Here is a 27,944-nt window from a genome sequence, read left to right on the forward strand (position 1 = left end):
TATATTTTAGTTTTGTTCCCCAAATCTGTGTAACTAACTTGCTTAGGTTATTTTGTTTAATCAGAGTAACTGCAACATTAAAGCCCTGTGTAGACACATTTGTGCATACAAACTACAAACATGCTAATAATTTCATTTAGCCTAAACTTTTCATCAGGAGAAAATGTAAATTTTAGCTCTACCAACACTGTAAAATTTCCACAATTTTGTGTACAGAATGAAATTCTGGGGTCATAAAAGTCAGAAAGGCACTGTCTGCTCCTTGGGAGGGAGGACAGGACTTTTCCCTTCCTTCTAACTGAGGAGATGGACTCATTTCTCCCAGTCTTTGGACAAATCTAGCAAAATGCACAAATTATTACTAAAGAAAGGTAGCCACTTTCATAGGACTCTTGAACAAGCAGGAAAATACTTCATAACTAGCAGAGAACACAAACATTTAACACACTGTAGCTGTCACTACACCAGCCATTAGTGCTTCTGCCTTCAGCACCAAAACTTTTCTATATGGCTTCTCTAAAGCCACTGGGGTCATACCAGCACGTGCTGAAGAACTGCTGCTTCAAACTGGTACATAATGAACTGCTTTTGTATGGAAAGCAGGAAAAAAAAAACCACCTCAGAACCTGGATAACCCTCACTTTGGCATCATAAAATCGACTTTGTCTGATGCCCACAAAAAAATACACCTGCACTGATGGATGAATCCAGCATTGCTTGTCTAGAGTGTTATTCAGAGAATCACAGAACATAAAAGGGACCTTAAAGACTCTCTAATGAAAGGACCTTAAACACTCTCTAGTGCCAACCCTCTGCCATGGGCAGGATGCCACCCACTAGATCAGATTGCTCAGGGCCCCATCCAACCTGACCCTGCCCAATTTGTAAGAAAAAGTGTGAGCAAGATTTGAAGGGTGTTTTTTACCTAAGAGCAGTGAGGTCAGTCCAAGGTAGGCATCATCAGCCTGTCCCAGGCACCGACAAGGGGCAAGGCCCCTCCTGCCTTGTCTCTGGCAGGATGAACAGGGGCACAGTGGATGCTGCAGGTGCACAGGGCAGTGACAAAACCACCTGTGCTGGCACAGAGATGCTGGGCTGCCCTGGCAAACATTTCCCAGCACACACAAAGCCTTTCTCCTCTGCTTCCCAGGGCACTTCTGCAGCACCTCGTGCTCCTGGCAGCTTCTTCCCAAAGCCTTCCCTATAGCAAAGGGCAAAGCTGGGCCTCCCCATCCACTTTTGGGTCTGGACATGGTTTTTGAGATCCATTTTTCACGGGGAGAAGACAAGATTGCCTTGCAGTTCATTGGTGTGGGAGACAGGGCAGCTCTGCAGGAAAGAGTTTTTTCAGGCTTGGACCTTTCCATTTCTGGAAACTCTTCCCTGAGGGAACAAACCTTGCCAGTTCTGACTGAAAAAAAAAAGCATAGAGACTGTAAGAGTCAAAATTTTCCTGTATTCTTACTGACTTGAATGTGAGCAGCCCACAGAGAAAATAACTGAAAGTTCATTCATTAAACAGTCCCAGTTTTAAAAGCTTTTCCACCTCTACATTTTGTATCACAGCTCCACAAATAAACAAGAACAATTTGGCTGCATTTTCTTTCTTGGCAATGAGTTAAATTGGTGATGAAATAGGTCAAAAGGACTTTACCATTCATTTTACAAAAGTACCTTTGATGGAGGCACGCACAAGCAGAAAATCATGTCCCATTGTACTTCTTGCCAAAAATAAAATACACTGGAAAACCAGCACTTTCTGTCAAAATTTGAATTGATAGATATTCAGCAGTTATGTAAGTTTGTATCAAATGACATTTGCATAAGCCCATTAAAATCAGCAGTTTTTAGATACCTGAACACCCAAGGGAGGGAACCCCCTCTGTCATGGATCTGCTGGATTCAGGGTGCTGCTGCTCCCAGTGGATGTTTCTGGGTGGGCTTCCATACATCTTGTACCTTTTGCAAAAATCCCATGGCCTTGAAGAGGTAAATTACATCTTGAGAAGTGAGTTCAAATTTGGAACAAAACAATCTAACTCATCTCTCAGGGATGGCCCTGCTGTAACATCCTGAACCACCCTCTGTCACTATAGGACACGAAATAACACAAGCACACACACTGCTGCTCTCTAGGTGAAGAAAAAAGGGAAGTTTATTATCTGACTCCAACACTTATAGTTTGCTAAATGTGACAGTGGATTGGAGGGTGAAAGTGCCACCTCTCCAATGACACTGAACAAACTAACAGTCTACCAAATTTTTCTTCTTCTATAAAAGAATGCAAAACAATGACTTATTTACAGAAAGTGTATGAGAAAGTTCTTTACAAGAATACAAACATAAAAAAAATTTAAAAATCTTAAAAAATCAAAACAACAACCCTCATCACCCCCAGCTGAAAGCACCATAACTACATTTTACCCTCACAACTCCCAGTAAAAAGCACCAGCCCTATTTTACAAAAATGAAATTGAAGCCCTTGGCATTTTAACCCCTTGCTCAAACCCTACTGTCCCAGAGTGATGGGATGTGGATCTGCTTGCACCCTCTGGATGTCATTCCTGGGTTTGGGCTGGGTCTGGCAGCTCCCAGCATCAGTTTTCTGTTTTCAATGCCCAGCTGCCAATCCCAGCTCTCATTTCTGTGTACAAATACACCCTTCTGAGAGCCACAGGGTGCTCCTCCCGTTGTACTTGGAGATAAACCACTTTGTGTTTCTCCAAATAAAGGCATTTTATGGCTTCCCACACCTGCTCTGATTCTTTCACTAGGAGCAAAATAATGGTTTTGTGACGTGTGTGAGCCCATAAGGCAAAACTGCTCTCAGGAGTAAAGTACCCCACTCTCCCCTTCAGAGGCTGCTCAGAGGGCTCAGGAGATGTTCTCCCAGCACTTGCCCCTATTTTTGATGCTACTGGATCAAAAGATCCTTTGCTTTTTTCTCATGTTCTGATTGATTTTCACATGATTGCAGCACTGTCTGTGAGAAAGAAGAGGCATGGCTATTTCCAAACCTCTATCCACACTGCTCTTCCCTGCACAGCCTCCTTTCACTAATGACCTGGGGCTGCAAATCATGGCAATTAAGGTGGGCAGGCAGGGAATCTGACACCACGAGCCTGCTCTGCAGTGATCACAGCACCATGAGCTCTAAGGAGCAGGATTTGAACAGCTTTAACACAGCAGTCTGAGACAATACAGCAACAATGCATACTACAAATTCTCCCAAAACGAAGCCAAGATTAATGGTCACATCCTGCCCAGTCAACAGCACTTTGGTGTTTTTATCAGGCAGTGACAATGAGATAGATTTTTGTAAAATTTGCTGTGCCATGCTGGTGGTACCAGCATGGGGCTGTGAAAGGTGCAATCACCTGAGTTAGTTTTGATTGAATGGGGAGTTTTGAACCCACTGACCTCGTTAGTTTGTGAGGAGGGAGGGAAGTGGGCAGCCAGCACAAGAGTTTCTGTGTGCCCTGGCTCCAGGAGAGGAGTGCTGCTGTGGGGCTCATCCCTCAGATGCCTGAGGATCTCTGGTCCAACGCTGGGATGTGGGATCATGGGATGGTTTGGGTTGGAAGAGACCTTAAAGACCATCCAGTCCCAACACCCTGACATGGGCAGGGACACCTCCCACTATCCCAGGTTGCTCAGAACCCAACCCAGCCTGGCCATGAGCACTTCCAGGGATGGGGCAGGCACAACTTCTCTGGGCAGCCTGTGCCAGGGCCTGCCCACCCTCACAGGGAAATCGCCTCAGATGAGCTGTGGTGTCCAAGCCCATGAGAGGTTTGTATTTACCTGCTTCCTCTCAGCTTTTGCTGTGGGCTCGTGCCTGATTTCCCACACTGCCGTGGAACCTGGGCTCAGCCAGGCAGCCAGAGCAGTGCCAGAGCCACAGGCTGTGCCAGAGCTGTATCCAACACCCCTTCCTGTGAGCCTGCCTGAGGTGAGCCAGGGGAACCACGAACCATCACTGCCCAGACAAGGCTCACTCAGAGCATAACCAGAGGTTTGTACAGCTGGGATGCTTTTGGTTTCAGAACACTGAAGTCAATCACCTGACACTTCAAGCAAGACACAGGACAGAGAGTACAAGAACAAGCCACAGAGAATCCTAATCCAGAGCTCCATCCAACCATACAAACTGCACACAGCAGCATCCCAGGGGATATTTGTCTCTGCTGAGTGCCAAGACCTGATTTTCTCAGCAAACCCTGATGAGCTGCAGCCAGTGCATCCTGCCCAGTGCAGCCAGGGAACACCAACACCACCAGTGCTGCACACCCCTGAGCCCAGGACACCACCAGCAGCTCACAAGCTTTTTTATGGAAAGGAAGAGCATTTGGGCTAGAAATTAAAAAAGATAATATTTGCATTGGATTAGGGTGAATTTCTCAATTCTTTTCACAAGTTAATCCTCACAAGACTTCTGCATCCCTACTGTTTGCTGCATTTTATTTGTAGAGAGTAATAGCTTTTATATGACAGAAAGTGAGAGAGATGAGCTAATAAAATTACTAAGAAATGACATCCACTGAGCACACTGACCCAAGCAGTTATTTATTAACCATGTCAGGAGACCTAAAAATAGCTTTGATTGCATGCAAGACCATCTATGCCACCAATCAGTGCAGTAAATGTAACTACTCAAACCAGTAACAGCACATTCACTTAGATAACAGCAGATCCCAGGCTAATCCACTGTGTGTGAAGCTTCTTTTTATTTCACTGAGCCAAGAAACTGGGCATTGTAAAAGCAATTGTCAAGAGCAAAAATAGATGTAATTGTTCAGAATGTAGTACCAATAAAATAGCCCTTTCAGGGGATCTCAGCTGGCTTTTCTGCTCAGCCATAAAAACAGTGAAACAAAATGTCCATATTCATCTCTACTTACTTGTGGTTCTCACTCTGAGAAAAATAAAGATAACATTTCCGTCTTTACTGCAGGCCAGGTTAAGGACAGAGAATAGAATTCTACACCACATCAATAAATGACAATACATCACGAACTCTGCAATAGTTCTAGAAAAGGATTTGCAGAGGAAATATAATTTATACTTCCTATTACCACACAAATTTCTTCTTGTCTCTGACACCTCTGGCTGCAAGACAGGTCCGACAGAACCATCCTGTTGATGCAGATGTCACTAATGCTGGAAAAGAATCACTCCACGTCCACAGGCCATAAATTCATAGAAAGGAATCACAGAATGGTTTGGGTTGGAAGGGGCTTTAATGATCATCTGCTTCCAGCCCAAGTATTTAATTTTCAGGGGGATTTTAAATTCCTCATCTATGCTTCAGGATGGGAGGGACAGGCAGGAGAGCCTTGATCCTCTGGCACAGCACTGGCACTATGACCACCCCCCTTCAGCTTTTTTTTTAATAGCACGCTGGATTTGAGCATCTCCTAAAATTCAAAGACACAGGTGAGCCTGTGGAAAAGCTCCACAGGAGGTGAACAACAGGGACTGATGTCACTCCAGGTCCTGTTTGTTCCCAGCTCCTCCGGGGAGCGCGTGGCTCAGCTCGTGCCACACGTGGCTGTGACCCCCTGGTTCCTCAGAGAAACCCCCCTTCCAACGGGGCTCAGCTCTCCTGCACCACACCAAACGTGCTCTGAGCCGGCAGGAGAGGCTGAAGTGAGGAGCAAAACAAATTCCAGGCGTTGGTTTTTGAGCAGCTCTGTGATTACTGCGAGGAGAGAATCGCCGCTGCCATAGAAACGGCAGCGCCAGCCCGGGGACCGCGCGGTGCCGGGGCACACCTGGCACTGCTCACACTGTGACACGTGCCACAGCCCACTGCTGCACCCCCACCACTGAAATCCCCGAAATACCCAAATACCAGCCTCTGCTCTCTTCCAGAACTTTTCAAAGTTGATGCTTCTCTTGCCAGCAGGTAAAGAGCTGCTGGTAAATACAGCATCAGCCAAGCCCGGGTATAACCCGCTCTGTGCTTCCTCACAAAACAAAATCCGTGGTAAATTCAGTGCTACTTACCCAGCTCTGCACAGCCTGGGTGTGGGAAAGGCACCCAGCACCTCTGCAAAATCCTGTGGGTGATAACAGCACAAGGTAACATTCAGAACTCCAACAGCAAATGATTAAATCCTGCTTCTCTCCCATGGGCTCTCACTGCCCTCCAGCATCTTTGCAGACACCCCTAGCAATCAAACAGGGACCACTGAAAAGAAAAGATCTCCTCAGATGTCAAAGTACTGATTACTATTTTATAGGCATATTTAAAAGATTTTGTTAAAGAGATTGTCTTGGCAAGCACTGCTTCAATAAAAAAGCTGAGCAACCAAGTGAAGAAAGTATTCCCCTAGGAAAACCCCACTCTTGTTGTAAACTGCAGTAATTAAAAAAGCAAACAAATCAATTGTTGTATTTATGCAGTGACTTGAAAAAAAGCATTAACAAATTAACATTAATGTGTTTGACAAGAAACATGTATACATACTAGATTATTTCATCATGATGAGGGGTTGAATTCATTGCACATAATTAGTAAGTTAAAAGTTCTAGTATTTCAAGAGTTTAATTACTCAGCGAGAACAAACCTAGTTATGTTTCTATAAATATAAATCCTTAATTTTTCATGCAAGCTATTTAAAAGAAGTCACTAGAACACCTGACTTTCAGATTATCACTACAAACTTACTCTTCAAAAACCACAAAAATCACTGCAATTACAGAGCAGAAACATCCTGAGGTAAACTCAGGGCTCCCACCCTTGCTCCAGGATGCACAACAGCACTGACCTGCCAGAAGGGGCCACGTCGACCCAAAGGGCTGTGTTCAATTAAAATAAAGAATTAAAACAGAAAGAATTAAAACATTTATTGGGCATAAATATATTACATATACACTACAGATACAGTTAAGTCTTACATACATAGTGTAGTATTTGCAAAATCTATACATTAAAATTGATATGGCAGTTTTAATATAATGCATATGAAATAGTCTAAAATTTACAATACAAGAAAACTTCTGATTATTTTTTTTAAAGTTGAAAAGCTTGGAATGTATGTTCCCATAGTGAGGTAAAAACATTTCATTTTTCTTTTTCAATTTAAAGAACTGTGCAAGGATAAGGTTCATACACATTCAATTAGGGCACTTCTCAATCGTGACACTGAATACAGAGCTACTGGAGCCAACAAACAGGATTAGAAAACACTTCAAGTTCATAAAGAAAAAGGCAGAACAATATAAAAACATCTCTCTCCTTCCTTAAGGGTATTAAATACTTAGTGTTCCATTCTACCTTTGTTGGTGGTGGTGATTTCTGTGAGAGCAGAGCACCGTGGGGCTGGATCCAACACCTGCCACTGCTGGACCAGGGGCACGAGGGGGTTTGGGAAGGGCCAAGGCATCAGCAGTGCTGGGTCAGGGACAACATCCCTCAGAACAGAAGGGTGTGACATTGGTGACCTTTGTCACTGACACACAGGTGACATCAGATCACTAAGGCAGGAGATAGAGGCTGAAAATGCCAAATTCACTGGGCCTGTCCCAGCTGCTCCAGCAGCATCTCCCAGAAGCTCAGGCTTGGACTGGGGGCTCTGGCTGGTGAGGTCACAAGGGACCCAACAGATCAGCAGTGACAGAGATGCTCTGAAAAGTGTGTCTGACTGCTCTCCCCTCCACTCTGCTCACTGCTTGTAGTAGCACTCGTATTTCAAACTTTCAAAATGGCTAATCTAGAGCACATTGGGGTTCTTTATTAAAGCAGTTTTTGTTTTTTTTCCTAAAAAAAAACATGTCAAGCTCGGATTTCATAGCAGCACTGCTCAAACAATATACCAAAAATAAAAAAAGGCAATCTATTCAAATTTCTGGGTTTTTCCAAACTAGCGGTCTTTTCATCTTTTTAAAAAATACACTCTTCTCCCCTCCAATGAAAACAGCTGTATACTTTTTGCTCACAAAATACAGATGCAAGGTCACAGAGTTTCATATCACAAATAAATTTAAATAAGATGTAAATAAATTTGACAAGCCATGACTTTGGCAAAAAACAAAAAAATATATATATTTAGCTCAATGCCATTAGTTTGCAAGGCTAAATCAAACTAATTATAGTCAATAACAAAATACAGAACATTTCTAATATTTGCTACATCTAGAGAGGCACACAGAATAATTCATTGATCTTAGCACTTTCTTTCCAGAGATGATTTTGTTTTTGGATACATGTAAACGTTTGAATCACTGATAATGGGGTTTTTTTGGCATTTAATGTACTAGATGCTCCCATCTTCAAAAACACAAGAAAATGCAAGAAGATTAATAACACTAGGAATGCTGCCAGGTAAAAAGTTGACCTAAAGTACAACAGTATAAAACAGACAAAATGTAACATGCTATGGGGAGGGTGGAGAGGGAGATTAGATTAGTACATAAGTACACTTTTTATTTTTTATTTTTTTACAATAAATAAAAAGATTGCACTGTAATTGGTATTTAAAGTACTGTATGCAGTATATAGTATAAATAAACCTAAAAACAAAAATAATGTTGTTTTTTCCCCCATTACTTTGGTTAAGGGAATATTATGCTAGTACAGGACACTGAATCTTAGACGATGGAGACAGAGCACAAAAAAAGATAGGACAAAAGCAAAATCAAGTAGCAAAAATATACAAAAACAAGAGGCAGGGAAATACACTGTGTCTGTTGCACCCTTTTGGAATCTATTTGCACCTCCAGCTCATTTATGTCCCTGAGGTACTTGCACAATGTTGTCTTAATATAAATAACCCCATGACTCAAGAGTTAAAAAATCTAGTGTCTCGATGGATTAAAATGTGTCTGGGAAGGGGCAGGCAGGAGGGGGACACTGCCACCAGAGCAGGGACCATTCCTCTGCAGGACTCTCATCTCAGTTTTGCCAGGTACCAAGTTATTTCAATCAGCCCCGTGGTAAGAACAGCATAGACACCCTTCTAAAGGCATTTAAAACAAACAGATGTGATTTCTGATACCTCCAAAAAGTTCCATAAAATAGACACCCCTCCAAAAAATAACAATAATATTAATAATAATAAAAAAGATCAACTGACAGTAAAGTTTGCTTCCATTGAGTGTAAATCTCACCTAATTCAGTAGAGGCAGTAAGCTGTCACCAGCTCGAATCATATAAATCAGGCTGAACGTAACAGAATAATATCTAGTATTAGATTAGGAATAGTTATATACAGTGACAAACAGACAAGTTAAAGCAGCTTTTAAATAGCTGAACATGGGAATAACTAACTATTGCACAATGCCCTCTTACTTAAAATTACTGCTAGGAATCAAAATGGTAAAAAAAAGATCTATAATGCTTCATAATTTATACGAAGTTTGGTTATTTGATATCTTATACAGGCAGTTTATAGTGTTTGTAACTGTAAAAATAACAGGCAACTAAAAACCTTTTTCAACTGCAGGATGCTGTTCCAATTTAAATGCACTAAACAGTTAAAATAAAAACTTAGGTTTTACCTTGAAAAACTGGGGCAAATGTAGTGAATAATTCGTAGGCAACATTGCTAATACTGTTCAAGGAAAAACTGGTACTTGACTAACACTGTATTCTAGTCTTACCACTATACATACTTGTGACTATTGTTTAGAAGGAAAAAAAAGAGACAAAAAAAGTGACTCATTATTAAAATTTCCTAAATAGTAAGATAAAATAAGAGACTGCATGAACTTCAGTGAAAAAAGCCAAACCAACATTGAAAAGGCAAATTGTTGACAATTTTGAAATCGCGAAGGAAAAACAAATCTTGCTTTTGGTATCTGGTTTGCTTGTTTCTCCAGTTTGACCACTTCCTAGTTCTGAATTTCAAAAAGGTGCATCAAAACACTGATTTATCTTTAACTGTATAAAACAAGAGCAGTATATAAAACGCACAGTAGAACGAAGGATTTCAAAACAAAAAAAAAAAGGAGGAAAACAAAAGGAGGAATATCTGAATAAATGTGTGGATTATAATGCGTAGCATTAGTTAAATCTGTACTTTAAACTCCGGTTGGATTGCCTACTTCATAAAGAAGTACTGTAATATACAGGCGAAGATGATGGAGAGGCTGGCGAAGCCGAGCACGATGAGGGCAGCGAACTGCTCGTCCGTGGGCACGGCGGCCTTGGCCTTGGCCTCCGCGCCCGGCCCGCCCGGCAGCTCCAGGGCGCCGCGCTGCAGCGCGAACGCCGCCGAGGGGCTGAAGGGGCCGCTCAGCTCCTGCCAGGGCTCCAGGCAGCGGCGGCAGGCGCACACGCGGAACCGATAGTCTGTGTTCACCTGAAGGCCTGAGATGTGGAATGTGGTTTCTTCTCCCTTGTACACCTTGAAAACAAACCAGGCAGCGCGGTCAGACACAACCTCAAACAGCGCGGCGACGCGAGGGCGCGCGAGGAGCTCGCCATGAAGGCCTCAGGATGAGGCCTCAGGCTGAGGCCTTACGATTTCAGCTTTTATGTTTTTCAGATCCTGTACTAGTGAATGTGATTCCTGCATTAGTGAATAACTCTGAACTTCATATAGAGTGTTAGTAAGCTCTCCCCACAGTCTGGGCAGACAAAACAATCCTTCCAGGCCTGAGAACCAAGGTTGTCATGGCAGCCTCAGGCCCCGAAAAATGAATATAATATATAATATAAACAAATACAATATAAATATAATATAAACTAATATAAACTAATATTATAATATAAATATAAATTAAATAATATAAATAAAACCCCAAATATATATAAACTAATATATTATAAACTAATATAAAATAATATAACATAATACAATATAAGATAAGCTAATATAATATAAACTAATATAAACCAATATAAACCAATATATCAATATAATAGCATACCAATATCATATAACATAAACAAATATAAATGAATATAAACCAATATAATATGATAATAATTAAATATAGAATAATATAATATAATGATAATAAAATATAAATGTAATAATATAAATAAAACCCCAAATATATATATAATAGAATATAAACAAAAATGAATTTTGGGGGAGTAAGCTGGGGGGAATGTGACTTCATTACCTGAAGGTGCAATTGGACAATTAACCCCTGATATGCAAACAGCACAAGCTTACATCTGTCTGAGAAACTCACGACCATTGTCCATCTTGGGTGTAGCCTCCATGGGACTTTTGCACTGCCCAAGGTGTATCTGCTGAAGGCCTTTAATAAATATCTACTTTATTCTCTAACTCTGTCCAGCCCCTGCTCTAGGTACCTCTCCAGGCATCAAGTCTCTAAGGAATCACTTCTCAAAGGAAGGAACTCGCTGGGTCAACACAGATTTCAGAAAAACAGAGGCAGGTGGAGGACTTCGGAACAAGTCTCAGCACAGTGCACACAGGACAGACAACAAACACATCACTCAGCGCAGGAATGATAGCACACACTAATCTTCTGTGGGCGTGATAAAAGCTACAAACGTATTTCTGCACTCTGAAAGTGTGACTGGATGCCTAAAACATGTCTGGGACATAATCACCCTGTCTGGCCCCAAAAGGAAGAAAACCTGCAAACCAAGTTATTGGAAGTCATTCAATGTGTAGTTGTAAAATCGCTTACAAATGTAATTTTAATGTATTTTCCCCTCACATTTCTCTCAAGAAACAGCAATTTTGCCAGAAATTGCACTTTCAGAACTGTGGAAATAATAAAATATTATTAAGATGTGAAAAAATTCCTTTTGATTGCATTATATTTGGTTGTTTACTAATCCAAACCCATCACCTATTTATGTTAATCAAATGTAGGTACCACATGACTCAGAGCACAAGTCACAGTATCAGAAAGGAGAGAAAAAACTGAGTATCTGAGACAATTTTGTAACTTAAATGGAAAAAAACCCCACTGGAAATATTCACAAACTCTGAAAACAAATAATTTATTTAATGGAGGGTTGTTGAGACTGGTATTTTATGAAATAAAAAAAGTGTCTCAGAGTGCCTGTGGCTGCTGGGAAAACATCCTGAACTTCAGATGCTTCTTCCTCTGCTCATTTAGCATTTCCCTTCTCTTGGCTGTGGGAGCAGAAGGCTGAGAGCATCTCTGCCCTCCCAGAGGCAAGAACTCATCTTAGAAAAGGGGAGCAAATGGGAAACTAGTCCCAAGCCCATAGAGGATTTCCTGTGCATTACTCTGGAGTTAGAAATGAGGAGGAAAGAGAAGAAACCTGCTCAGCTAAAGACCACTTAAAGAGCTCAGCTTCCCAGCTTTCCTGCCCTGCTGGCCCCTGAGACTCATCCCTTGGTTAAACAGTCAGTTTCTGATTTTTTGAGAAGGTCTGTGACAAAAAGATTAAGGTGCTTCTTTCATTTGTCCCCTTTCCTTTACAGCTTTCACAGCTTTTCCAAATGCAGTTTGAATGATGGCAAGTCTGGGTTTCCAGACTAAGCACAAGTCCTCTAACTGGCTTGTGTTTCTTGGACCCGAGGCACAGATCAAGAAACAGCATTTAAATAAACGTTGCCTTGCTCCAGTATTGCTCAGCATTTGCAGGAAGTTCCCTCCAGGTCAAGTGACAGGACTACAAGAAATTCATCCCACAAACCCCTGTGACTGGCCACAGCCACGCACAGCTGCCTTTCCTCTTGTCTTTGTCTTCCCAATGCCAATGAGGAGTGAGTCACTGGGTTACAGTAATTGCAGGGAAAACAAAACTGAAAGTGCTGTGGCAGGCCACAGAAGTGAGGGTTGAAATACCTGTTTGCACAGCAGCCTCCATCCCAAGAACACCTCTGCCACGCTGCTCTCCAATGGCAATTCCATTTCTAATACCCACCTGGTGTGGGCAACTCTGTTGTCCCACAAGACTGTCAGGATTCTTCCACCTAACTCCCATTTCTTTAGATTCTGAGTCAGGGCAACTCCAAGGCCTCACTGGATAACTGTCAGCAAGATTTGCTTTCTGGTGCTGCTGTAATTAATAATTTCATTTCAAAACATATAGCCAGAAAAGCTCTACATGCCTTTGCCACAAACAAACCTTTGCAACCAATATGACCACTTCTGAACCAAAATAAAAAATCCAAATAATGACATTTAATTTAAAAAATTTACAATCTAAACTTCATAAATTACATTTAAGAGACACTAGCAATTCCATATATACAACCTGTCTTTGCACAGAAAAAAATCCTGTCCAGTAAAAAAAAAAAAAAACAAAAAAACAAAAAAAACTTGGGTTTTTTACTTGTTTTGTACTGTCAGGGTGGTGAATACCAGTGTAACTGGAGGCCAGGCTTGGCTAAATGAAAGACCTATATCTTCATTACAGTCTAACAAGTACAGATGGCCAAGTTCACTCAAGCCAGCTATTCAACAGCACTTCTCCGAACAAAGCCAGACAGCCAAGTGAGAGAAGAGTGTTATCTGTAAGGGAAGTTTGAAAAATTGTTGAAAGTAGATAGATTATGTGAACTAATATTCACCAATTATAAAAACAAAGCACTTCCTGCAGTAGCACTAAGATGGTTATGGAAGTTGTCCTGCTTTCAGTGGTCTGACATTTACCTCAGTGGACCTACCTATCAATAACAGGCAAACAATTATTAAATTGTCACCCACTCCTGAGAGCAGCCTCTGTACCCTCTGCCAGGGGCTGCAGCAGCACCCCAGAGCTCTGGCAGGATGCCCCCAGCACAAACACATCTGGTTGTGAACACTGCTACACTCTGTGAGTGGACTTCACATATACAACAGAAAAAACCCGTTATAACTATGAATAAGGTCTTTAAATCTGCCAAACAAACGTGAAATCAAATATAACTCTATGAAGCAGCAATATTATTTTATATGTAGCACATTATGCTTTGGTGGCCAACAAGCCAAAGTGAAGCGCCTATCCAATTTATCACTTTCAGTTCCTAGAAACAGCTTTTTGGTTTGGACACTTCAGAATACAATAAAAATGTGATGAGCTTTTTGCCTGGCTCTCTCAATGGAAATATCATCACAAGTAATAAACTGCTGCTGAAGACTCTTATGGTATTTGATCCAACTGATGGAGCTAGAGAGACAGAGAATTCCTGCAGGCGAGGATTTCTCAATTTCACTGATCTCATTAAATAATTCCAACCTTATCTCCCTCCTTTCCAAACAACAACAATGACAGTCATAATTGCCCTATAAGAAACACACTGGAAAGTGCAAGGTAACCTCACCTGGCTGCTGCACCCTGATGCAGTGGTCAATGTCTTTAATAGTTAATAAAAGGCTATTTTGTATACTGATAAAAAAATAGAATCAGAGAATTGTTTGGGTTATAAAGCTAAATGCCAACAGGTCCTGTGTAATTCTGTCATATTCTGACACACAACCAGCACAAGTGCCTTTGCCTTATTGAAAATAAAGAAGGAAACCAAATTTTTGGCTGACTGAGCTTTACAGAAATTATCAGTTCACTAAAGTGTTTCAGAATGGGGTCTCTGTGTGTCTACACAATCTCATCCAAATAAAAACAATAATTAAAGTGAGAGCTTGGTGAGGCCAACTGGGCTCTCCCAGGCACCCACCTCTCAGTGCAGACCTCAGAACTGCTAAGGGATTTTCACACACTCAGTGTATCCTACCCATACTGATTCTTCTTTTGGAAAGCATTTGGAGTTTTTTTCTCAGAAGAGACGTGGCAGAAGCTGATGAAACACTGCTGCCTCCAAATTCTTGGAAATTTCAAAGGTAGAACATTTTGCTTCAGTGGCAAACCATTTAAGGATAAAGAAGCTTTAAAAAGTTCAGTTCTCACTTCCCATTGTCACCTCTTAAGAGGATTTGGTTCCTGGGTGATTCCATCCCCAGAGCTGCTCAACTGGGAAACCAAACCTTAGGCTGCTGGGCATTTCAGCTGTTATCCCAAACTGCAGCTCCTGCTCCAGCCCACTCCCCTAAATCCACATTAAAGCTATGCAAACAACAGAGACAATTTAATAAACTTTGGAGATAAATTCTGACTGAGTGAGCTATGCCGGATAGAAGCGCAAGAAATAGAAAAACAAATCCAGGCCACTGATTCCTGGAATCTCCTGTGGCTTACATCCTGATTCATAAACAAGGAAGATTTGATTTCCTAAAAAGAACTGTCCCATGGCATTGATTTTTAAAAATTATCTGCAAAGATAAAGCACACAAATACACAAAAAGGAACACACTGTGTGAGAGAAAAGGAAAGGAGTAGTTAGCATTTTTTAAAATACACTCTCCAGGGAGCTAAAATGTTCTCTGTTTAGCTCCAGCAAATCCAGTTCTTCAGACAATTCTCAGCAGAGAAATATTTACAAAATATTCTCCCAGAGGAGGGCAGGGATGGCTACAGTCCCAGTCTGGAAAAAAAGAGGTTTTGAGTACTTTCATATCACCTCTGCCAGATCAAATGGTGAAAAATCAGCAGCTTTTGGGCTGTGGAGGGTTGCAAACACTGGCGTGCAGGGCAGGGAGACAGCTCAGGTGTGACAGTCTAGAGAGAAAGGACAGATTTACCCAAAAGCGTATCAGTGGCTGATGCTGCATTCCATGAATGCCTGAAAATCTAGAGTGTATTTCATTCGTGCCACCCTTCAAAACAATTTGCAAAATGTTTCTAGTATAATATACCCCTTTAGATACATATGCAAAATATATTTGCCACTTGCAGGGGACAAAATATATTTAAAAATTAATTTAAGACTTGCACTTCAAAGGTAATTAACATATCACTAACATTAATGAACATATTGGTGCCAGTACTTTGCAGTTAAATAATAACAGGTGATCACAGGCACGTCAAAGCAGAGCTGAAATGTATTAGCCAGAAAGTCACTGAAAGGTGTTTCTGTATTTTATCTTCTGTGCACATTACAGGAGCTCTGAGCATGCAGCCACTGCAGCTCATGGACACCCAGTGCTGAGACACCACCCACAGTCCTGATGGAGGAAAAACATCTTGATGGGCAAAGGTGATTTCTGTGAAGGTGAACAGTGGAAGTCTGGTTATCAGCCAGCTAAGTCCCAGTGTCACCTGGAGCATCCCAGCCAGGAACCTCCTCCAGGGAGTTACTGGTGACAACTCACACAAAAACCCCTCCTCAGGCTGTGCCTCATGAAAAATGAAGACCTTCAAAATAAGAAGACCCTGAAAGTATTTTTTACTTCCTTCACTGCTGGTTTTTTCACACCACAAGCTCTGGATTGTGCAGACGAAGCCATCACTTATGTGCCAGGAACATGAAGCTGTGCCCAGTTCTCCCCAAGGACTCCAGAACATTTTAAACACTGGGGCTACATTCACTGAAGCTGTACCTGCAGGTGACACACCAAAGCCTCTCTGTACATCAGGCAACAGCAAAATGGTTCCACTTTTCCACTTGCCACTGACCTTATGAGGCCAACAGAGTACACAGGGGTTTCATTACCTACACCAGCACCAGAAAGGTTTCCTGACAAAAACAATCATTACTTTTCTAAATCTTTATCGCCCCCATGAATTGTCCTGCATGTTTTTTGTGTTGTTTTTGATAATTCATTAGTTCACAGCAGCACTCAAAAACAGCCTGAGGAGGAACAAAGACACAGTTGCAAAGAAAGCACTAACTTATACGTATTTTTAAGAGTTTAATTAGCACAGCATAAGAGTCTAATTAGCATAGTATATCTCATTTCCCTAATTTGGATTTATTTGGAATCTGCATGACAACGAAAGGAAGCACAGGAAAAGGAGAGCACACAGATGAAGTGCACTGCAAATCACACAGCCAGAGGTGTGATAGATGAAATAAAAGATCTAACTGTGAATGAGCTGTTCTGTTTCAGGGGCTCTGGGGAAGTATCCACTTGTGATGTCTAATCCAGACAGACAAAGGAAAGAAGGATCAGCTGTACTTCACTACCTTTATCTCCACAGTGACAGAAAGGATACACAGCAGTTACACGTTAACCTCAGACAGGAATGAGACAGATGAACAAACCACTTAATGTGTACTTGACTGAAAACCTTGATGGACAGTCTTGGAACTGGCTTAGAAAGAGTCATCTTCTGACTTCATCTCATCTCCACATAATGGTTAAGAGCAGCCAGCTCAGAAGCAAGCATGGGTGGTCAGAATTGTAACTTTTTAAAGGTTAGTACAGTTAAAAATAGTGATTAAACACAGAAAGAACACAAATTACTCCAATAAAATAATGATGTTCTATATACTCCCTTAGGGGAGAAAACAGCCCATTACAGCTCTTAATTTTGACTCAGCCTTTACCAAAGTGCACCTGACACATCACCATAGGGTGTAATTCAATACAGTACAAAGAAGCAGCACAGGGGATTTTCAAAACCATTTCCATTATGCCATCAATTTAACAATATTAAATCCAGACCATTTCCCTACCTGCTTGTATTCAGAGTCTCTTCCAACGAGTACCTGCAGAACATAACCAACAGGATCTCCCTTCATGGGTGGGACCATTTCCCAGGTAACTTCACAGGAGTTTCCTCCCAGCTGTGTCACTCGAGGGGCTACAATAAAAGGAAATGTGTTAATGTTTAATATAAAGACTGCACCAAAATCTTATTTTATGAGCACTGTAATATATACCAGAACATTTTAAAAAGGCTAGAGCACCTCTTACCAATCAGCTCTTCGAGCTGCTACAAAGGAGGAATGGATTTAGAGAAAACTTTAAAAACTTAATTGTGGTGCTGTGCACTGATCTTTTCAAAGCAGAGGCCAATGCACAAACTACACAGGCATTCATAAAAGCAGCAATTCTGTGAAGCTCTGAGCAAACACCTGTGCCAGTGGAGATGCCTGTGCATCCCTCCCATGCTACATGCCGTTGAAAGAGAGGAATAATATCAAATATTTCATTCAGGAAAAACAGGAGAAGGAATGTGAGAAGAGAAGCTAAAGAATCTTCTATATTAGAGATGAAATATGATGATATTAGATTTGCCTGGGAAGCAAAAGGACACACATAATTTTCAAGACTTCGACTTGAATATAAATCTGAGCCTGACACCCACTTGATCAGAGCTGCTATTTCTAGTCAGACTTAAGACTAGTGCTCTCACTAGAACTCCAGAGAAATTCAATTTGTCAGCTGTTACAAGGCTGCTGTCCTTGGCAGAGGCTCTCTCAGCAGCTGAAAGCCAAAGGATGCTGTGCCTTGACCCAGGGCAAGCTCACATCTCAGTCTAGCAGAGCACAGACAGGGGCAGCACATTTTTATATACAACAAAGCATCTGCCACTGGAAGGCATGAAGAAAACTGCAACACCATCCAGGGTTCAACCTCTTGATCAGGCAGAGCCAGCAAGCACATTACCAAAAAAAAAAACAAAAACCAAAAAACTGGGAGAAACAAGTGCTGAGCATTTGTATCAGGTGGTTAACACGTGCACGTGCAAGGACATGAGCTTGTTAAAGGCAATCCAGATCTCCAACCCCACAAAAACAGACAACAGGAGGGTCTACCAAAGAAACAAATGCTGCTGCATACATTACACAAATTTTAGACTGATCTGTTACTTCCCAAGAGGAACACTTGAATCATGAAGGCCCAAATGTAATCAATATCCATTTACTTCTCTCTGCACATCTGCTAGTGTTGAGAGACTGTTAATAAACGCCTTTATCTTAGCTGACAACAATCTCAATTATTTTTCCTTCTCCTTCCATCCCTCACTTCAATACATGAAGATTTTTGTCTGACACTTAAAAACACTGCCATTAACAACAAAGCTATTCTAGGGATGGCATCACCAAGAGAGTAATTAGGAGACTTTATAGGAGAACACACACTTTCTTCTGCTAGATAAAAAGCCAAATTAAGTTTATCACATAAATTCCTTTGTATTTCTCTGAGCACAGAAGGGAATCAACACTGTCATTTGGCATCAGACCAGTCCTCCCCATGGCATCACCTCCACAAAGCAGCGCTCACCAGCACAGCTTTGTCATGCCCTTTTCTCTGTCACACCCAGTGCTCTGTCAGGTACCTGAGGTCCCAGCCCACACACGGCCTGGTATTTGCACCATTGATTCTCAGCTTGAAACTCAGCCCAGGGGATGAGTCACACTTAACAGGAACTCAACAGACAGACTGGGAGTTCAAAACAAACACCTAGGTGAGGTGAACTGAACAAAAGGGATTTTCAGCCAACAAAATTCAAGCGTGACTACAGTGGCATCCTGGGTCATGCCACACGAGCTCCCTTCCCTCGGCTGGGCAGCACATCTCACACCTGTGTGAAGGTGTGCATCAGGATAAACCACCCCTGGCCAAGTATCCTCACCCTCAAACACACAGGGGTTTTTTTCTGGACAGTGTTTTCTCCCTGGGGGTGACTGACTTAGCAGGGAAAGGCACCCCCAGCAGTGTTCTCCCCTCTCTAAATATTTTCTTACAAAAGGTATCGAAATCACCAAAGTTGGATTTTAAATACAAAGAACCAAACAAAACCTCTCTGACAAACTGACAGTTCACATTTCTCTCAGAAAATCACTGGGCTTGACAGGGAAGCCTTCAGCACCCAGGAGAAAAAGTGCATTTGATTCCAGCTCAGCTGATCCAACAACCCATAGAGCAAACCCACTGCCCTTGTAACAGGCCAAAGAAGGACTAATTAGGCCTAGAACAAAAGGCCTAATTACATGAAGTTTTATAATGAAATATTTTTCACTGTGGGTTTTACTTTTGCTCCTTTCTTCCTTCCTTCCTCCTCCTCCTCAGGAGCATAATTACTTAGGACAAAATTTACACATAGTAAAAGACATTTCATTATAAAACTTCATTTAATTAGGCCTTTAGTTCTCCTAGTGGAACACATGCTGAATTCTAAGTCTAATGCTCTATATGTGAAATATCATAATTAATTTTATACATTAAATGAAAAATAAACCCTGAAGGTCTACACTGGACACCAAATACACAACAAAAAACCTAAACTTTACTAAAGCTTAAGTTGGTAGGTACACACACACACACACTACAGCTGTTAGATCCCTTGTATAAATGCTGTGGTAATCCAGGGCAACCCCCTGGTAAACATTATTGATAGCAGCAGCATTTGAACAGTTTTTTATTACAACAGTGACATAACCTTTATGTTGCTTGTGTGATTTTTTTGGGTGGTAACATAGCTTCCCACCATTAAGTAACTTCACAACTCAAGAGAAACCTACAGTCAGCACAAACTGGTTCCTCACAAGTGTTATCACATACTTATGGTAACCCTTACAATCTCCCCTCATACTTACCAATAACATAGTTACAAGTTACTTACACATTAAAAAACCATACTACATACCTTTGATTGCAGGTGGGAGTGACTTAGTTGTGCAGAAGGTACAGATTTCTGAGAAAGGTCCCTCCCCAGCATCATTGACTGCCTGTATTCTGAACGAGTAGCAGGTGGATTCTGTCAGCCTCTGTATCTTGTACGTGTGACTTGGTCCCCTATAAATTGGGATAAACCTGAAACAATAAAAATGAGAGTATGTAGTTACACTGGAGTGGCACTGACATCTCTGGTTATTGCACTTACCAGCTCCAAGTATCCACCCTGTGAAAAGTGGCACCACATGCCCTGCAGGGCTGTTAAACACACACATAAAAATGTCCCATTAATAACACACTGAAGATGAGGAGGAGGTCAGGGAAAGCAGAAGTTCATTGTCCCTTTTGAAACTACTACTACTACTACCTTGAAAAATGATTGCATGAATTATCAGGAAGAACATCTGTCAGTGGGTTCCCTACCACCATGGAATCAAAATGGAAAAAGCCTGTGTCCTGCTGCAATACACCATGTGGGCTGCTGGTTTACAAGCATGATGGAAACACAATTAATATGTTGACTCTTTAATTGGTTTGGACTTCATCTGCACATTAAGACACAAAGGCCATGTCTTGCAGTCATCTGTGTCACCTTCCAAAACATTTCCACTGACAAGACTAAACAAGAGCACACACAAACTTGTCCAACAGTGTAACACTGAACAAAAATCAATGTCATTTAAAAAAAAAGTATACAGTTGCTAAAAAGAATCTGACTTCTACTTTCTATTGCTCTGCTCAGAAAAATGCTTTTCACTAACAATTATATGTCAGTCAGCAATTTCTAGCTAAGTCCTTGACCCCCAGGAGCTGAGCACAGTGGGGATGAAAGCAAATAAAGAGGAAGCACCCAGACTGTGCCTCCATCCACTCAGCCTCCACCAGGGAACATCCTGCATGCAATAGTCCTGGCCTTGGAGAACAGAAAATGTGCTGTGTAGGATTACATACAATTCTTTTTATTATTTAGCACTCTAATTCAAGTATCTTAACCATTTCAGAAGGTTTTAAATCACCAGGGAGCCAAGAGATATGCTCCTTTGACCTCCCTATCTAGGTGCTAGCTTTATCCTTTGGCTTTGCATGAGATGCAGAGTACAACCAATTTGAGCATTTCAAAGAAACTGGGTCTGTCATTAGCTCTCAGGGACAGAAATCAATTTGTATTAAGTTATGATTGCAATCCACATAAGTACAAACAGAGATCAAGAACCATCTGTAATAAAAGGAAATATTCAGGTAATTCAAATTGCTGGAAATGTACTCTGAGGACTAATGTGACTTACTGAGTTTTAGTGAGACCCACACCATGATAGGAAACTAAAGATCTGTGCCCACACGGTTTTAAGAGGAGAATTTAGAGCCAATTTCCAAAGAATGGTTTTCCTAACCTTATGCTTACCCAGTTTAAGTACTCCCTGCTATCCCACATTTCTGAGGCTCATGTAAGCAGCCACAGCACATTTCAAAAGACTGACACAAACCCGTGCTCATGGAATAAAGTTTCTGGTGATTCACTGGGTGATGAGCAAAGAACACGTACTCAGGACAGCATTAAGACTCAAGAGACAAGACACTCTCCCTCTGCACTTCTTGCAGCTCAATCAGGCAGCTGGCTCAGAAAGCACTGCACTACTCACAGGAGTGTAGAGATTTGGCTCTGACCCTGGTCCAAGGGCAACAGAGAGCAAAAAAGATCCAGTGCCTATTTTAGACTAATGACCTCTTTGCAATCATTTGTGGAGTTAGGCGAGCAAGGGAGGATAAATTTATCTTCCCAGCTAATAGATAAGCACACCCTCACCTAAGGTTGGGCCTAAGGTACATTTACACATTTACAGTCATTCATACGACCAATACCAATGACTCAAATGACATTTGCACCTTTTGGATATGACTAAGGTCACTAACACTTCCTTACACTGAGGAACTGATCTGGAAAAACATTTGAGCTCCTTCTGTCATTTGGGAACTGGACTAATACTCCCAGTTCAGTTAATATCAATACTCCCATCCAGTTCCCATCTCCACTCATTTCTACTTCTCTGTCTCTAAAAACATCTGCCAGGAAAGCAAGAACTGTTACAGAGAAGTTTGCACCACAGGACTGCAATGGAAGCACATTTAAAATTTCTGAGATTTGACCATCTCTGAAGAAAGAGGGCTCTCAATTTTCCAAGAAGAAACACTGATGGCAGAGCCAAATTCAGTTGCTGTTGGGCTTTATTGTGACACTAATGCTCTGTAATTGTGTTTGAAGATGCAGATCATGATGTAAGGCATGTAATGAAGATGAAAGACTAACTTCAAAATGCTTGTGATTTTTTGAAAAGGTACTATTTTCCTCATGTGTAAAGTGGGCATTTCATAATCCTCCAGGATTATTTCTGTTATTTTAAAAAATACTATAGTTAATTGATGTAGGTGGCTATAGGTACAGAGCAGCCTTTTTTCACTCTCCTGGGCTTTCTGCTGGAGGACCACAAGGAACTCAGAGTTGAGTCAATCAGTGTAACTGCACATTGCTACTGTGAGGCAGCACAGATTAAAATTATCTTAACTAAGGTAACATGTTCATATTACTGCAATTTCACTTCTAAAATCTAAACCTACTTATGAAAGCACATTTGAACGTAAGTTCTATGTACCTCTGCCTTCTTTGCAAGCTGTTATTGCTCATTGTGCTTCATCCAGGCCTCATTCCATACACTGCCTCAAGAACAAGTCAGCTCTGAGCCTGTTTGCAAGGACTTAATCTCTTATGCATTGAAATGTTGACTTAATCTGTGTATGGAAACCTTCCCTGTGCTCCATCTCCTTCTCACCTTCTTCAAAACAAGACATTTCCAAATCTCAGTTGAATTCAAAAGACAATAGGCTACATATCTTAACTGGCACCCTGCCTTTGAAAACATTCAGCCTCTGTGGTTACCAGCATTCCCAGTACAGCTGTATTTTCTTTTTTAAAGTTTGCACCATCCACAATTAAACCTGATTTATTCTAATCTTCCAGGCTGCAGTGTTGCCTCTCCTCTCCAATAAATTAAAAGCAGAGACCAAAAAGAAAGCAACTTTCTCTAGGGATGGAGGCACTCCCCAGAGGTTACCTCTCCCTCATCTCAGAGTGATCCCTGTTTTCCCTTCCCAGACATTCTCACATCAGCCACAGATTATTCATTTACCTGCACGCAGCAGAGGAGAGAGAACATCGTGTCCTACAGCAATTGTTAGGGAGACACCACTGCTGTTAAGTTTTTCATCAATACCCTTTTATTCCCAGTGAAGATCTTCTTGGAAGTATTTTGCATCTCGCAGCTATTTTGTTTCCTCCACTTCAGTCACTTCCAGTCAAGCAGAAAAATATCAATGTACTTGCTCTACCTCTGCTCATTAATTCCCAGCACATTCTGAGCAGCAGGTTCCCTTTCAAACTCTTGGGTTTTGTTGATATTTTGGTAACCTGTTGGCTCTTGGAAGAATTTAATTTGAAAGAAATTCTACTGTACAGCACTAAGTAAGATGGCAATCTTGGGGGAAGGCACAAAGGCTGAAAGAGCCTTGAATGATTCTGTTATTGCCTCAAAATATGTGGTCAGATGTCAGGATTTTGGCTGGAGAGAAATCATTAACACAGCATCATTAACACACAGTCCAACCTGGTGACCTGAGGCTTCACAGCGGCACACAAAGCCAACTGCCTAATTAGAAACTAAATTACAGGAATTTCACAAACCAACAGCTCTTTTAATATTATTAATGCTACATCACATTATCTACACCTTTACTGCCCCCACCTACTTTCTTAGACTGTTCCTCTAATTTGGTTGCAGAACATTATCAGACGTTCACTGATTTATGTGATTTTCTCTCTCCACCAGCAGCTCCCTGTACTGCAGGTGGCAACAAGGAAAGCAAAGCTTCAAACCAAAACCATCTCACTCAGAGATGCAGAAGTAACACAATGATTTTTTTCATTTCTGCTTTATTTTAAAACATTCAGCGCAAAGGGAAAAGTTTCCTATCTGGAGCATCTCTCATCCCCACATCCATCACTGTTCCTATAACCAGTTCCAGGGTGGCCCAACCTTTTCAGCTTTGGGGCACTTTTCCAAGCCTTTCTTTGGGATCTCCTTCTGCAGGCAGGTGCTGAGGGAAATTAAACATAAAACAAGAGTTCTCCAAAGGAGTTTTGTGCTCCCACAACCTCTCCCAACTCTGTCTTCCAGTCCTAAAATGAGGTGTGGACCAAACAGGTGGGATGCACTGGCCCCTTTGACCTGAAGATCTGTTTTCTGGAAGATTCCTTTTGGAAAGTTTTATTTATAATACATATTATGTATTTAAACTGTATTATAATATATGGTCACCACTACCAATTTGATTTTTGTTTTTTTTGAATAGTAATAGTAGCAACAGGGCCCAGTGAAGGAAACATTTCCTTCCCTATACTTCGAAAAGCAAAACTAAGTGAAGAACAGATAAAGGCAGGAAGAGAAGTGATAACAGATGGGAAGAGTTTGGTTTTCTTCCCTGAGTTATCTAGCACATCTGCAGGCTAGACAAAGGGTACTTGCTGCCAAAAATCGATTTTTACCCTGTTTCTACTAGATTATCTTTCATCTGCTGCTGAATTTGAGTTTGCAACCCATATTCACAACAGACAGTCGCTTGTCAGGCGTCTGGAATTATTCAGAGTTGAAGTATTTCAGCCTACAGAAGCTCCTCCACAACAAGAAAAATGGATTTTTTTGCAAGAAGCATCTGGGCACATTCAACAGGAATGGAAGACAGAGCAGCCAAGTGCCTGACTGGGGATTCCTGTGTGCAGCCACATCTGGGGGGCAAGGAACAGCCAGGGAGGGCAATACTGAGCACAGCTTAAATGGGAATGAACAGCATTTGAATGGAAGATGTGGGAGAAATCAGGGACAACACCCAATGGCCTCTTGAAATTACACAACCAGGAAGAAGTAGATGATGAGGCAGCTACAACACCTTGTCAATAACCAACAATAATAAATAAGGGTGAACTGAAAGCTAAAACCAAAAGAGAACAGAGTTCAGAGCAGCAAACCAATATTCTTACAGCCCTACATGTGTTTATCTTCCCTGTGCAGCATTAGAGTCACTTTCCCAGAGTTTTAACAGAGTTTATGGGCCCTCAAATGATGCTCACTGAGCACCTGGTGTCCAAGCTGCTGCTGTGACAGCCCCAGGAACCTGGGCAGAGCTGGAGAAGGGAGCCAAGCTCAGCCTCTGCTTCACCAACATCAGCAAAGTGAAGCTGGAACCCAAAAATGTGCCCTTGGAAAACTGGCCAATGTGATCCTGCTGCACTAAGCTGAGCCTCCTTTACACTTTAGAGATTAAATATGAGAGTCATTACTCTAATCAAGGTGTTATTTTTCTTATAGGATTGTTACAGATGTGCAGAAAATGCTTTTTATTACAGTGACAATCTTGGGTCTAGATGCTGCTCTTATTTATGATCTGCTGTCTGGAATATTCAGTTACCCATCAAGTCTGAAGTACCTGCAGATGTGCACAGATCAAAATAAAGGAGAAAATTTTATTTCTTACCAAAGCAGGGATTTTTTGAATATACATATGGAGCAGCATCTTATTCTGTGTCTTGCCAGCTTCCTCACAGCTGAAACACCTCATCTCACACATTTAAGGTGGTTTTTTTGAGACTTCACTTTGCTCCAAATAATGACACACATACAGTTAACTCACACCTACTACAAACGTTGGTTTACTCCTGCTTCCGGGAAGAAAGATGAAATGCATTAAAAAGTTACTCTCTCACACTTGGGAACAGTTCTCCTTCTGCTTTTTCATTTGCAAAGCCCCAGGTATCTGATCAAAATGCTGCTAATATAAATATCACTATTTTTAATAGCAATACTCACCTACAAAATGCAGCAATATGAACAGAGGTTAGCTTGAAAACTATCCTGAACATTAACTTTCTATCTAGCCAGGCTTGCAATGCAAACTGTAGCATGCCATCTGTCTTGCTGCTCATGCCTAATTTCCTTTTATCACTGTTTTACCCAATATGAAAATTATTTTTTCCTGCAGGTTTTTGCAAGGATACGTTAACTTATCTGATTTTGTATTTTAATAGAATTTCACAAGCCAGTAGGACTGATACATAACAGAAGTTGCTGTTAAAATGGGTGTAAATTGTCTTGATCAAATCAGGAGTGTAAACAATTTTTTAATTAGACTGCTTGAAACTTGCAGTAACCAGGGGATGATTATGCAAAAGTCATCAGGCAAGGGCAGCACATTCAGCAACTCATCCCTCTGTGTTTCTATTCTACCTTCAAGCTAAGGCAGAGCAAACACCCGGGTTGAGGCTCATATATTCAACCACTCCCTGCTACCACCAATTGAAGATAACAGAAGTGTGGGGCAATTGTCAGTGATCCTTACATTATGTTTTTAAAGAATATGTTGAGGATGTTTCTTAGTCAGTCTTACCAATGGCCCTCCCTTAAAATGTAATTACATGTGTATATATTGATCGTGATTCTCCAGCTGCTCTCAAACACACAAAAATCACACAATTTACCTCAGCTGCAACATACAGTCATCTAAAATGAACACAAGCAACTGATAAATGACCTACTCTTAATTTACTTGTTAATTCTCCCTTTCAGACTGGATATTGTCAGCATTTTAAGACACTAAGAGGTGCAATTAGTTGTGGGAACAGCTAAAGATTAATTACAGTACAGCAGGAAGAAAATAAAAAACATTAATTAAGTTCACTTGTTCCACAGAGGAAAAAATCCATAGTAGTGCAATTTGATTAACATAAATTTCTTGACATTACCAGAATTAGAAAATGAAGTCACAACTGATAGTTTATTTAAGAAAGAAAGGAATTTCATAGTCCTCCTTACATAAAGGTCACTTACTCTCAACTAACGTTTCTATGTACTGAGCTTTCCAGAAACAGATTTTTCTTCATTTCCACTCAGTGCTACCCATAACTGAAAGGACAAGTGATGCTAATTTCATCTTCCTAAATGTCACACCCCGAAGAGCTAATGGGAGCTAACGCAGGTACATCTCTGATGTGCACACCTCCTCAAGCCCTTACACTAATCAGTGCCACAAGATTTCCAAGTATTTTGCTTCACAGGTCTCGCAATCAATGAAACATTTGGTCTCCAACAACTGGCCTGTTACACCTCATTACAGAAAAGAAAAGTTGAAAACACTCCTTAATGACCAGGACACACTGGAGAGCACTGGCTGTCATTACATAAAGCCAGAGCTGAGTCTTTACCAAAAGGCCATTAAAGCTTTTGGGTCAGGATGGGACTTACTGATTATTTCCTTTCCTTAAAAGAACTCGCTCATTTTTATATTTCTGCTTGTGAAAATGCTTCAACAGCATTTTAAAGGTAACTTCCATTTTAAACCAAAGAAGGGACAATCATAACACTGAACTGAGGGATCTCAATATAAAGCTGTTATCAGTAATTTCAGGTGTCTCAGGGAATACAGTAACAATGTTCTCTGAAAGACCAGGCATATGACAGAGGTCACTTCTCAGTTATTCATGTTTTAAAACA

The 27,944-nt window shown here is 41.1% G+C and overlaps 1 protein-coding gene across 1 annotated transcript in view; it reads right to left on the minus strand.

Annotated features, from left to right (window-relative positions):
* Nucleotides 1–6,827: 6,827 nt before the first annotated feature.
* FNDC3B (fibronectin type III domain containing 3B) overlaps nt 6,828–27,944 on the minus strand; it is a 146,944-nt gene continuing 125,827 nt past the window's right edge. The window contains exons 24-26 of the mRNA XM_005419033.2: nt 20,324–20,490; nt 17,403–17,530; nt 6,828–10,352 (exon numbers count right to left, since the gene is read on the minus strand). Of these exons, the coding sequence (XP_005419090.1) occupies nt 10,047–10,352; nt 17,403–17,530; nt 20,324–20,490 (601 nt within the window). The 3' untranslated portion in view covers nt 6,828–10,046. The remainder of the gene's footprint in view (nt 10,353–17,402; nt 17,531–20,323; nt 20,491–27,944) is intronic.

This window comes from Geospiza fortis, unplaced genomic scaffold (genome assembly GCF_000277835.1).
Source record: "Geospiza fortis unplaced genomic scaffold, GeoFor_1.0 scaffold172, whole genome shotgun sequence".
NCBI classification, from domain to species: Eukaryota; Metazoa; Chordata; class Aves; order Passeriformes; family Thraupidae; genus Geospiza; species Geospiza fortis.